The sequence below is a fragment of the Protopterus annectens genome, chromosome 1.part1 (genome assembly GCF_019279795.1).
Source record: "Protopterus annectens isolate FY-2018-M chromosome 1.part1, PAN1.0, whole genome shotgun sequence".
Classification (NCBI taxonomy): Eukaryota; Metazoa; Chordata; order Ceratodontiformes; family Protopteridae; genus Protopterus; species Protopterus annectens.
The window spans coordinates 1,705,798,088-1,705,812,405 of record NC_056726.1 but is presented as its reverse complement, the minus strand read 5'-3'; the positions used below and the strand labels follow the sequence as shown (position 1 = coordinate 1,705,812,405).

At 37.2% G+C, this 14,318-nt stretch overlaps 1 protein-coding gene across 1 annotated transcript in view; it reads left to right on the top strand.

Moving 5' to 3' along the window:
• Positions 1-14,318, top strand: part of LOC122816638 (uromodulin-like) — a 93,340-nt gene that overhangs the window by 17,473 nt on the left and 61,549 nt on the right. Inside the window, exons 3-4 of the mRNA XM_044089566.1 lie at positions 2,264-2,377; positions 12,162-12,391. Coding sequence (XP_043945501.1) covers positions 2,264-2,377; positions 12,162-12,391 — 344 coding nt within the window. The remainder of the gene's footprint in view (positions 1-2,263; positions 2,378-12,161; positions 12,392-14,318) is intronic.

The following is a 14,318-nucleotide window of genomic DNA, read 5'->3' as shown; positions in this document are numbered from 1 at the left end:
CCATTCCCTTTTATATGTCCAGCACTTCTTTTTTTAGTACCACTAAACACAATTTGCTCTCCTTGTAAGTATAAATCAATGTTTTATGAGAATCGTATAAATTTTATGTGTTTTTCTATCTCCACTTTATTTCCCCTGTGACACTTTCCTTTCAAGTGCTGACCATAAAAACTATATAAGAGATATACTACCTAACTCACATGACATGCATTTGTGAAATTATAACTAAGGAGTATCGTATCAATGTCATGGATATACTTAATATGTCAGCATCAACTCACTTTCTGCAAGAAAGGAGCAAATGCTTGAGATCTAATGAATACAATTAAACACGTGGATATTATTCCATGGTAGACAATTTTTAGTGTTAATGACTATGTTATTGTACTGTATGCCAACCATTATACACTTTGCAAAAAAAAAAGATGGTGCAGTGGTGCAGTGCTTAGTGTTATCACCTCACAGCAAAAGGTTCCCTGGTTTGATTGTTGGCTGTGGTGCCTTCTTTGTGGAACTGGTATGTCCTCCATGCATTTGTGTGTGTTTCCTCCCACATTGCAAAGATACGTGTCTGGAATATTTCTCCCTGAGCCTCTGCTGAAAATTTGTCTTGTTCCAAGTTGGACTTCCCCAGTAAACAAATGTTAAATAAATAAATCTTATTTTCTAATTTACTTGAATATGACTGCATTTAGTTTGTGATTTATAGTTTGACTGATATATTGTGCTACATTGTATTTTGCAAATTGCTATAGACTACTGAAAACACCCATTTCTAGGTCACCTGACTTGGAATTAGGATGTAGCCAGACTGCTGCTCAGCTTACAGTAAATACTTATGTAAGTTTAGAATAAATATAGTACCAAGTGAAATAAAATATACTTATTTTATAAGCAGAAAGTCCACTTTACATAGTGAGAGCATAATTACAGCAAAACAAAATGGTAGGTGGTGCATGTTTTTAAATACATACTGCATTTTATAACTTTCGTCATCAAAATGGTGTGTGTGGAAAGTAAAATCTAGATGTATTCAAGGGATTTATGAATAAAACATTCTTAGGTTACTTATTCCATTCACTAGATGTTTCACTTTGAGTGCTTTTTAACATCAGATGGAAGAAGTTAACATTGTCCTGAAGCACTGATTCAATAAATGAACATTAAGAAGTAAGAGTTTATAAGACAACAAAGAAAGCAGTAACTATGATGTCAAATAAGCAACTGCACACCCACACACACAAACATACACACACACACACACACACACACACACACACGCACACACACGCACACACACACACACACACAAACATACACACACACACACACACACACACACACACACACACACACACACACACACACACACACACACACACACACACACACACACACACACACACACACACACACACACACACACACACACACACACACACACACACACACACACACACACACACACACACACACACACACACATACACACACACACACACACACACACACACACACACACACACACACACACACACAGACACACACACACATGCACATATGCACCTGAGCTCTTATGAAGCTAAGCAGCATCTCTTTGGATGAAACAATGAAATATCAAGATGTAAAATATTTTTTTTTTGCCAGGAAATGAAAATAATGACATTTTGTTTATGTGATACACCATGAAGACACGCCACAGTGGTGACATGCTTGCTGTAGGGATAAGTGTATTAGAAGTAAAAATGCATGTTCAGAATTAGGAAGTCAATATACTGTTTGATTATTAAACATAGCTGAACAGAGAATTTCTTGGCTTGAAACAAGTTTCCTGATGTTATTCCATGTCCCAACGAAAAACATGGTTCTGTATCTTTATTTCAGGCTAAATATGATTAACTGTAACTTAGTCATGGATAAAAAACAGAGAAAATGAACCTGATGTTGTAAAGCATGCATGCCTTCTTGTCAGAAAGCCTTTGTTTAATGAATGCCTATTCGATGGTCTAGTTTAAATATGTTAGATATGCATTTTTTGTTTATGATGCAAACATTTTATCCAAACTGACACGAAGAATGGAATACACATGCAACATTCTATTTTTATTAATGATAGTTTAAAATGCATTTTATTAATTTGTAATTATTAAGTACTTGTTATTCAAAGTGTTACCCAAGAACACTATACAAAATGTGCGTGAAAAGTAGATTTGTAGTAAGAGTTTGACTTATCAAATCTTATTTTGTCCTTCCTCCTTTTCAGTGTACTCCCAGTGCAGCGAGCCATGTCTTTATGATGAAATATGCTCACCTGATGACTCAGAAATTTATTCCTGTTATTGTAATGGAACCATGTACAATATTTCCCCTAATCCAGGTATGGTTTAACCTTAATTGTGCCATGTTACAATGTTTTTCTAGTAACCAGTTTGACTGGTAGTTTGTGCTCCGATAGCATTAGTTTCTTTACAATAGGACAACAAATCAATACTCACACTGGGAATTATCTATAGATACAACTCATGCAACATTCGATTACAAACAGAGAAAAGTACATACATTCAGATACAACACTGACTGCTAAACACTTCAAAGATTTTAGAAATACAGGCATATTTTTCAGCTTGGAGTAAAAAATGATATATAGTCAGTCATACTTACTACTTATGTCAAGGAATTGAAACAAGTACTTTGTCTTCTAAATAACCAATTACCCTCAAGACACATGCACAGGCTTACACACACACACACACACACACACACACACACACACACACACACACACACACATACACACACACACTCACAGATGCACACAGTTCAGTTACCTGGTCAACAACTGACAACAGTACATAACTAACTAAATAACTAACTAGCTAAATTAATATATATTGCAGAAATCGACTTTCAAAACAAATGTGGAATGGTCTCTGTCAGACATCCTATATTTCTACTTGAGCTGTATTCTTAACTGTGGATGAACTAGTTTCTTAATTTATTTTAGTTCATCAGCAGTTCAGCCAGTCCCTATCAGTCTTACCAACAGAGCAAGATTGGTAAATCAATCATTTTTTTAATTGATGGAAACAGCTGACTCTGTTTATTTTCCCCTCTTACCTCAACCAGTTTGCTGACAATTTCTGTGCCATATTACCAGTAGCACAGAACAATGTCTTATTTATTTATTTATTTATTTACTTGTATTAATTTTTTGATTTACTTTTATATCTTTGCAGGTAAAAGATTGAAAGTAATGAAAGTGAAATAAGGAACAGTGAAGGCAGTAGTATAAAAACTGATCAAGGAGTAATGAAAAGTATCGTAGAATAAGTGTAAAAAATGTGTGATGGAAAAAACATGAGATAATATGGATTGTTAAAAATAAGAAAAGCAGAAAGAGATAAGCTACAAAAAGTGGCAACTTTACATTAACGAATGCAATGGTAGAGGAGGGAATATATCAAGAGTATATCTGGAGAAGATGGCTTAGGGTTCGAATAAGAATACACACAAATAACTGAAGAAAGTATTTTCAAAGTATGAAAACAATGACTGAAAGAAGATTTTAAGGATGAGAACTTTTTGTAGAATAATAATTAAATTATTATGGAACCAAGAACAAAGATTTTGTTTGAAAAAAATTGTTAATAGCACTGTGGAATATGAAATATAAAATAAAAAAGATATAAGAAAAAATATTTGAAACAGCTATGTCATATGTATTGGGAGTATATGGGATCAAATGAAAAGATTTAGAAGAAATGTTAATACCTGTTAGTAACAAGTTTATTATAAACACATTAAGTCTCACTCTGGGATATCACCACAGTGATACAAAGTCAGCTTTTTCCTGAATGACTATTGAGTTATAGCATGTGATGCAGTGAAACCACCGGCAAAATATAAGATGACCAAATGTGGCAGATTCTTAAGGCATATGGGATTGGGATGAAGGTGTTTACATGTTTCTATGTGTGTATAGAAGCATGTGCATGAAAGTATTAGTTATTGGAGAAATTAGTACGTATGTGGGTATGCTTAAGGTTATGCAGCAAGGTCATCCTGTGGAGTTTTGTTTGTTATGATAGTTGAAGGGTGCAAAGACATAGGTTCATAGGTTCATAGGTTCATACTAGGCTATCTGCCCGAGGGCATTTACAAGCCTAGCCCATAGTTTTGTGGCTTACGCCACCCCTTTAGTATGGGGAACTATACCCATTATTTTGCTGTGCCTCTGTCGAGCAGTGACACTGAGGTAATCCCTGGGGTATATCTGCGATCTCCCATCCATTGGTCAAGATTTCTCTTGAACAAGGCCAGCGAGGTGCTCTGCCTCACATGTACCGGGATTTTATTCCACAGCATAGGGAGTCTTTGGGTGATGAATCTATCCCTCCAGCACGTCCTATTAATAGCCGTGTCGAGGTTTAAGTCTCCCGCCCTTGTGGCTCTGATGGATCTAGATTTTTTGAGGTGCAGCATATTCATCAAATCTGGGTTTGACATGGCCTTGTATGTTAGGCAAAGGTCACCTCTGAGCAAGCGGTAAGCGACTGAATAGAGCTGGAGTTCTTTCAGTCGGGCAGCATAGGACAGATGTTTGAGACCCTTTATCCTTTTGGTGAGGAACTTTTGTGGCCTCTCCAGCTGCTGCAAGTGTCGGGTCAGATACATTCCGAATGGGGCATTGTACCCAATCATGGGGCATTGTACTCAATCTTGTTAATAGCACTGTGGAATATGAAATCACTTTCTTTAACTTGCAGAGGAAGTTTGTTCTTTGTTCTACAGTAGGGTAGGCATTGGGTAATAATTTTGTCTCATTAGCATGTTTTACTTATGGAGTACAAAATATTTAAGTCCCTAGTTCTGGTATTAGTGAAGATGTTTGACTTGTGAAGATATAGGAGATAGAGTATGAGGGGTCCGTAATGGGTAGAAAACAAAGATATAGATCACCACACAAAATTCTATTAGAAACCTTGGAAAGGTAGAGTCCTTCAAATCATTTTCAGGATATTCAGGGAATTTAGGCCAACAATCATCTTGGTTAGAGACTTCTGGGGCCTTTCCATTTGCTTAATATGTCTACAAATATCAAAAGAGGCATTATACTCAATGACTGCTTTGATTAGGTCTCATAAATAGAGATAACTTCTTTTGAATTGGACGATATGTCTTTAGTTATTATTTCTGCAAAATAGCACGATTGACAATATACTGGTTAAACGAGAGGGAATTATCAAGTGAGGCTTCATATTTCATGGCTACATCATCAGTTTTGAGTTTTATATTAACTATTTTATGGACAGACAGAGAGGGGTGCTAACTAAACTTGACAATGCCACAGTTTTATACATTTCATTTTAGCCCACCCCTATGCCATATAATGCTTATTTACATGAGTTGGTTCTTGCATTATTGAGTAGGTATCAGAGGGAGACTGGACAATTAAACTGAGGCTATAGTTATCTGCAAAAATATTTAACCAAAGGTCCTGATTCTCAGTTTGGAGATCAGAGAAACAGATTATGAAAAGGAGGGGTCACAATATTTAGCCCTGGGGAATGTCACTAGTTACCTTCATACTTTCTGAGAGGAGGTACCTGCCACCTTACTTATGTAGAGTCTACCTCTCAATCAGTTGACTGTCCACTTCACCATATATACATGTACATTTAAGGCACTTGGCTCATTTTATGATGCCACCTTTGGATACAGTGTCAAACATTTTGGGCAGATTCAGATAAGCTGTGTGAAAATAATTTCAACTGTCAATGATGTGTTACCCTCTTGAAAAAGTTTATCTAAATTGAGTAGGGAAAATCTTCCATTCACAATTACAAACTGAGGTGTGTCTAACCTGCTAAGGTTTTTGATACCATAGTTTATGAGGTGTGATAAAATGCATTACTTGGCTTTTCAAATCAGAGTAGACAGACTAATGGGTTTATTCTTTTCTGGGTCAGTGGTAGGACAAAACTTATGGGAACATCAGTACTGCATCCAGCCACATTTCAGAGGCATATCCTATAATTATGCACAAGTAAAAAGTTTAAGGAAGGGCTTGACTAGGGCATATTTGGCACTACTTATTAGGCATCCAGATAAATTGTCAGGCCCATTAGAAGTATTTTTAGTTTTAGAGATCAACTTAAGTACATGCTCCTTTGTGATATTAGGAGGTGTAAGGAAATTTGTGAAATTAAGATAATATTTTCAGGGGAAAAGTTAATAAGGAATTTGGCTGGCATATATTTTATATGTCTGCTGGATCTAAGGGGGAGGCACCTTTTTTCTTTTTAGTTCAGGTGTTATTTCTTACTTTGCTAATGCAACTAAAGAAGGATTACAAAGACATGCGTCTGGAGCATTTCTCCCTGGGCTTCCACTGAAAATAGGTTCTATCCTAGTCGGACTTTCCCGGTCAACAAATGTTAAATAAATAAACAAATAAATAAATATACAATTACCTTTGGCTTCAGAAACTAATTTGAGTTTGGCTTACCAGCTCTAACACCATCTGATGTTCTTAATGCAATTTTTAATATAAGGAATGTTATATCTGTTGTAGGATTTAAGACATTTTTTTCCTTGTTATATTTAATTTAAAATGATGCACCACCAGGGTGGTTTGTTCTTAAATTTATTTTTATCTATGTGGAAATACATTTATTCTAGCAGCTGTGTCAATGTCACTTCTGATGGCATTACAAGTAAATCTTGATAATCACAGCATTTGGGAGATATGTGTATTAGAAATCCTTGGGAGTCAAGTGGTATTAATTGCATGGGTCTTAGAGAAGATTACAAAGTTATGGTTAAGCTTAACCAGGGATGGAAAAACTAGATGGGTAATACACATGCTGGTTATATTAGTTAGGACCAGGTCAAAAATATCACCTTCTCTAGTTAGTTTGTTAACTATGTGTTCCAAATAATTTTTTAAGTCTAATAATGTTTGGGCATACCCAAATTTGGAGGTATAGATGCACAAGTTTATTGAGTGTTCATTGAAGTCTTCCATTTTAAAGGAAGTTTAATAATAGATAATTCCTCAAGCACACTTACGAATCTTATGTGGTCATAATGAATAAGGGGGGCACCTTGCAGCAGGCTATAAATTGGTAGTTTGCATTATTCAGGGTGAGATGGACTTCAATCAGTTCAGTCTGTGGTTCTCTGAAAATCTGTTAAGAGGTGATGTTTTGGCAAATACTGAAGTGCCACCACCATTTTCATTAGGTCTGAATGCATCATAGGCATGAAACCCATAAATGGAGAGTATGTTATCTATACATTGAACACACACACACACACACACACACACACACACACACACACACACACACACACACACACACACACACACACACACACACACACACACACACACACACACACACACACAGTTGCAGAAGAGTCTCCCAGGGAAGCAATTTCTTGTTATAAACTGCAATGCTGAGAAGAGCAAGCCTGATACTGTCCACTTTAGGGATGGGAATTGCTCTGCTGGGAAATCTATCATCTAGACTCTGGCTAAAAGGCCAGCATGCAGATGCCATGGAATGGGAGGGTTATGCCATAATTTGTCATGCATTTTGGACAGGCAATGATTTCTCCCCATGCAGGCACATATTAGATCCCTCTAGGATGACACAAACTACTAAGCCAATTGTTAAAGCAAATAATCTTTTTATTGCATATATGTATCATTCTTAGCAAAGGAAGGATTCTACTCATAATCATTGTTTTACCTGCACAGGACATATGCATGGTGAGTTCCAAAATGTTTTTGTGCCTGTCCTCAGGGCTCAATGACTGAAGTCATTCACACTGCATGGACTACCAATACATCATATCATTTTTGTTTGCTGCAAGAGACAGTAGAGACCGGAGTCCAGGAACCTGGACAAGTGGATGGGGCACTGTAAATTCTTACCAGAAATAGCACCCACAACCCTCCTGAACATGGGCAGTCATTTCTAAATACAATCCTGGGTATTGATTAGAGTATTTATTTATTATTTATTTATTTTATTTATTTTACATTTGTTTACCAGGAAAGTCCGACTGGACCAGGTCCTTTTTCAGCAGAGGCCCAGGGAGAAAAGCTCCACATTTACTTAATAAATCATGGAACAATATATAATAATAAATGACAAAATACAAAGAATAATACAGAGGAACAGCAATTAATACAAAAAATAGCAAAAAGTACAAAATAATACCAGTGAATACAATGCTATACAAGAACACTAAGAGGTAGTAGTATATATGAAACCAAGATGTCATGCAAAACATTTCACATTTTGGAAAATATCTGTTGTTTTTTAATTAATTTATGTATTGATCAGTGATGTAAGCTGAAAGTGGAGATGGAGAGGATGTGCAAAAATATAGTTGGAGATAAAAAGAATACATAAATCTTTATGCAGGAGTGATAATTGAGCTTGAGTGTAATACAGTAGCCAGTTCCAGTTTCAAAGCCTAGGGAAGACATTTGAAAGTGGTTATTAGCTACTGAAGAAAGGAGATTGGGCTATCATGCAGGGTTACACGGACAGAGCCAGGAATTTGAAAGATGTGTTTTGAGTAGCTTTTTGAATTGTGGGATAGAGCTGTTGGAAATAAGAGGGCTTGGGAGTTTATTCCATAATTTGGAAATGTAGGGTGAAAATAATGATTCACTGGCTGTGTTGCTAGCTTTGGAGACCTGTAGAAGGGATTTGTTGGAAGAACGGAGATGTCTAGAGGAGTTGCATAGCTGTAGGAGGTTTTGAAGAGTAGGAGTTTTATCTGGATGATGGAAGATTTTGTGAGCAAAGGTAAGTTGATTAAAGTGCAGCAATTGTAGAAGTTCAAGTCAGTTTAGTTGTCTAAGTGATATGCAGTGATGGGATCTATATGAAGCACCAGTTGCAAATTTGGCTATCATATTGTAGCACGATTCAAGTTTGGCGAGGTCTGTTTTATGGAGGTTGGTTAGTACTGGGGAAGCATATAAGAGAGTAGATAGGAGGTGAGTTTGGGCAATAGTGGATTTAGTATTCTTAGTTAGGAATTTATTGTTTCTATACAAGACACTGAGTTTCTTGTGGACCTTTTTAATGGTTTGGACAATATGTATATTGAATTTCAGGTTGTTGTCTATTGCTACACCTAGCAGTTTTGTGTGGGTTGAGGGGGCAATGATGGTTTTGTTTTTGGATAACATTCTGAAAGGTGTGGGGGGGGAGTTGACTTGAGAGGAGGAGGTTTTGCCTGGATGAAAGAGAAGAAGTTTTGTTTTGTTTGAATTAAGGATGAGGTGGGATTTTTTGAGCCAATTTTCAGCCAATAGGAAAGATTCCTGGGTGTGTTTGTGGATAATTTGAAGAGAGGAGGCTGAGCATATGAGAACTGAATTGTCAGCATATTGGACTATGGTGGTGTCAGGTGTGGAGGTATGGAGTTGATTGGTAAAGATAGAGAAAAGTAGGGGCCCCAGGACAGACATTTGGGGCACTCCTATGCCAGCTGGAAGGAGGGGGATAGTTGTTGCTTACATAGGGAGGTGATGTACTGTAAAGTAATTTTGGAACCAAGAGATGGATGAGGTACAGAGGTTTAAGGAGGGGAAGATGTTGATTAATTTTGGGTGGTTAATCTTATTGAAGGCCTTGGATAGGTCTAGGAAAATATCAGACACATATAGGCCATTATTCCTATGATTGTTAACTGTGTTGGTAAAGGACATCAGGGCTGTGGTAGTGCTATGAGAGTGGTAAAAGCCATGCTGTGTATTTATTAGCAATTTTTATCTATGAAGGTAATCTGAGTTGTGTATGGATAGCAATGGAGCGATAGCTAGTTAACTCAGTGGAGTTACCTCCTTTGTATAGGGGTACAATGTGAGAAATTTTCCAAATAGTGGGGACGAGGTTCTCAGTGATTGATCTGTTTATGAGAATGGTTACTGGGTAGGCTATACCTTCTGCTGAAATCTGAAGGAATTCTGCAGGGAAGTTATCAGCTGCTAGGGTAGTTGGTTTGAGTTTTTTGAGTAGTTTTTTGGTTGTGTTTACAGAGACAGGATGGAATAAAAACAGGTTGGTGGAGGATTGGGTATGGCAGGTATTTTGGTTTGTGACAGGAGTAGGGTCATTGTTGTAGGGCTGAGAGTTTGTGAGGGCTTGGATTGACTCTATTAGGGCTGAGAGTTTGCGAGGGCTTGGATTGATTCTTTAAAGTAGGTATTAAACAGGGTTGCTACATTGTCTCTGTTACTGGGTGTTGAAGGAGTGGGTGTAGCTGATTTATCTGGGTGTAGTATGGTATTTACTGCAGCCCAGAATTTTTTGTGGATTGTTTTGGTGTTTTATTTGAATATCTTGGTAGTAATTGATTTTATCCTTTTTCACTAGTTTTTTTGGCTTTGTTACGTAATTCAAGGTATATTTGTCATGATAACTGGGATCTGTTTTTGTGAAATTGTACCCAAGCCTTATCCCAGGTCATGAGAAGAGAATCTACGTTCTTTATAAGCCAGGGACTATAGTTTGATTTAACTCTAATGGTTCTTGGTGGTGCATGATGATTGAGGATGTCTAAGAAGGTGGAGTTGAAGGAGTTAACTGCTTCATCTAGAGGTAGCTGTCTGAGAGTTTCCCAGTTGCAGCTTTTGAGGGAAGAGTATCTATGGTATTACACTGGGATGAAACTGCTAGGCTTTAAATGACCTCTGGATTGATAGCCTAGTAAACTCCTATGATACTATGATCCTATTGTGATGGGATAAATCCTAATACTGGAAAGACAACTAACTGTAGTCTTTTCTTTGTTCAGTCTTGTGCGAGTGGTGTCAGTGTGCCTGACAATAGAATTGCAATTACAAAAGACATTATTTTAGCAAGGAATTTGTGGTATTAGATTGTTTACAGTGTACTTTCTTGGGATCCATGGTGGTGTTGTGGTATAGGATATCAGCTGAAACAGTGTTCCTATTCCTAGCTGGCTTCAGTAATGACTTTTTTAGACTCAACATAAATGAGTCAGTGTGGTAGTAATGATATAATGGTGGTAGTAGTGCATTGCACTAGGTGTGAAGGATGCCTCCAGATTGCAGATATTTGCACCTCTAACATACCAAATTATTTTTTTGTACTAGAATTTTATTGTTTGTCAGCATACGGCAGTTCCTACACTAATACCTCTAAGTGCTAAAAGTTGGCAACAGAAGGGATATAAGCAGGTTCCATTTCTATTTTGTCAAGGTTGGGTTTGGATTAGTTTTATTTAAGTGCTCAGGATATATAGTTCATAGCCTCTATAGGTGAAAGGTGCAGAAGAACTATGCTGAGTGACAGAACTATTAATTCCGAGCAGCTAAGACTACTTTAATACAGTCATATGCAAACACACAGATGCACACACACACACACACACACACACACACACACACACACACACACACACACACACACACACACACACACACACACACACACTCTATATGAGAACAACACAAGTTATAAAGCAACAGCTACAGCATCTTTTAGTTTTTCTGATTTGCATTGACCACCTGAAAGGTTAGCCCTCATTTGCTTTGTAACCTCACTTCAAATCCATTTGCTGTAGGCATCATGCATATTAATTGCAATTACAGATGGCATAATCCAAACTAGCATTACTGCATTATGTTCCTTAAAAGGAAAAGGGGGTTAGTCTCTAGCTTATCAAGTCAGCCCACCACATTAAGTCTATTTTATTACACTCAGGGATATGTGTACTAATGCCCTCTTTTATATATATATATATATATATATATATATATATATATATATATATATATATATATGTATGTATATATATAGATATATAGATATATACAGATAGATAGATAGATATAGATATTTATATAGATATACACATTTATAGATATATATTTTTTTTAGTTTACACTCTTTTATTTTAGTTTCATGCTTCAAGGTGAAAACAAGCAGATGTAACATTTGGAAAATATACAGTCTGATACTATTCTGAAAATATGTGTATATGGTAATAGAGCAGGTTGATTTAGTTCAGATACATCGAGGAATTAAAAAAAATAAATTTACATTTTGGTAGTCTGTGTGTGCTATATATGATATTTTGTTGATCACTGTTTTCTATTTTTCTAGATTTTCCACTACTGCTTAGTGCAGCACCAGTTTATTGTGGTCCACAACATTTTGCAATAGGTATAACACCATGCATGTTTCGTAATATGTATCAGTATATGATTCTTCAGCCAGATGAAGACCCCACAGACAATCAGTGCTTTGACAGCACAAATGGAGACCTATTTGCCATTGTTCAATATCAGTTCAATTTCAGTTCAACAAACGGTAATTGCCAAGCAGTGACATCAGTAAGTATGGGACATTAAGTACATGTAATGTGACATGGCAAGAGAAAAGTATTATTAGTGAATGTTGATAAGTGACAGCTCCATACAGTACCATTCTATTTCCATTCCAGTATGATGCTTTGCAATGCTTTACCTTCAAGTTTGCTTTTTTTTTCTTTTTCTCTTTTTTATGTTTTTTTAATAAATTTTAGATTTTGGGATTATAGCATATCTTATAGCAATACTGATGCATCTAAGAAAGGATTCAGCTTCTTTTTCTCTTCCTACTTTCTGTGAGAATAAAGCTAGATTTTATTTATTTACTAATGAAATTATAAAATTATATTCTTAGCACCATGCATTTCCATTTATATAATATTTGAAATCTTGAAGCATTAATCATATTTTTATATGTAAAGAAGAAAGCTGTATTTGCGTGTTTTTCGCATCATGCAGCACCTCAGGGCTACGGTTAAACTATTCCAGTTGTCAGAAAGTCTGCTCTTCAAATTTTCCCTTAGAACTAGCTGGTTTCTCAGTAGTGGCATTAAAATCTGAACCTCTGTGACTGGCACTTGCTCTAGAACCTGCTGGAAAGCACTAGGAAGCCTTAAACTGATACAAGCACTCAACTCTCCTTGTTAATAAAGAGAAATTATTCGTAGGCACTAAACAGCCTATAATTGCAAAGTAACTTGCAAAGGTAAGGGAAAACAGCATTTTTACTTTACAAAAACAAGTGCCTAAACAGGCATGTCCAAGGGTCAGCTTCTGGTGATTTCTCCTGTCCACCTGGTGAATCTGGGCATACTGGGGCAATGCAGCAACTGCCTCATGTACACAGACAATCCTCTCCTCTTACCACCCAACACTACAACCTGCGAGAGATGCACTTACATAGCCAAACTGGAAGCAAAGCTATCTCCAGCCAATATTGTGCTAGACAGTCAAGAGGAGAAGGTTAACATCGGCACTACACCTCAAGCAACACATAACCCTTCAAAACCCATACCATCAACACTCACACATAGCATCACTAAACCCACATATGCAGAGGCCCTTAACATTAACCTGCCCAAGCAACAAGGACCTCCAAAACTGAAAAACAAACACCAGTCACAACCAAAGTGACACATAGCTCACACCAGTGTGCCACCCAACAACAGCCCCTAAGGCAAGAAAATGTACCCAACACTTTAGTTATAGGTGACTCTATAGTCAGACACACTGATGTCCCACTAACCATGCTGAACAAGGAGAAAATTTCAGTCAGCTGTCGGGTGCCAGGATCTGCCACATAACGCATGAACTCAAGTCACTCCACAACAAGTACAAATATGACTCTGTCATTGTCCATGTTGGAGTGAATGACTTGAGATGTACCTCCCTGGACTACATGAAAAGAGACATGGAAGAGCTCTCAGATCATGTGGCCCAGGCAGGTATGACCCTAGCCCTGAGTAGCATCCTGTCTTCGTCCAGAATGATACCACAGTATAAGGACAAAATGATTGACTTCAACAATTGGCTAAGCTTCTGGTGTCATTCAAAGGGGATTCAGTATCTGTTTGCCTGGGATGATATGATCGACAAACCACGATGCTTTGTCAGAGATGGTCTGCACCTGTCACCACTGGGATTCAGGTTACTGGCTAAAGCTCTTGCCACCCCTATAGTGCCTTTTTTAGGCAAGGTTCAAAGGACAAAACCACCACCGTAACAGATACAAGCATGAAAAATTAGAAGATAATGCTACTCAATGCTAGGTCTATACCTCAAAATGCACTCTCTCGAGGCACTCCTAAAAATGGAGAACATCGATATATGTGCAGTAATTGAGACCTGGTTTAAGGCTACAAAGAGCACCCCTGCAATACCAGGTTTCAACTCTTACCACAGTTTTCGGCCACCAAACCAAGACCAAAACACTAAAGGTGGAGGAGTGTCC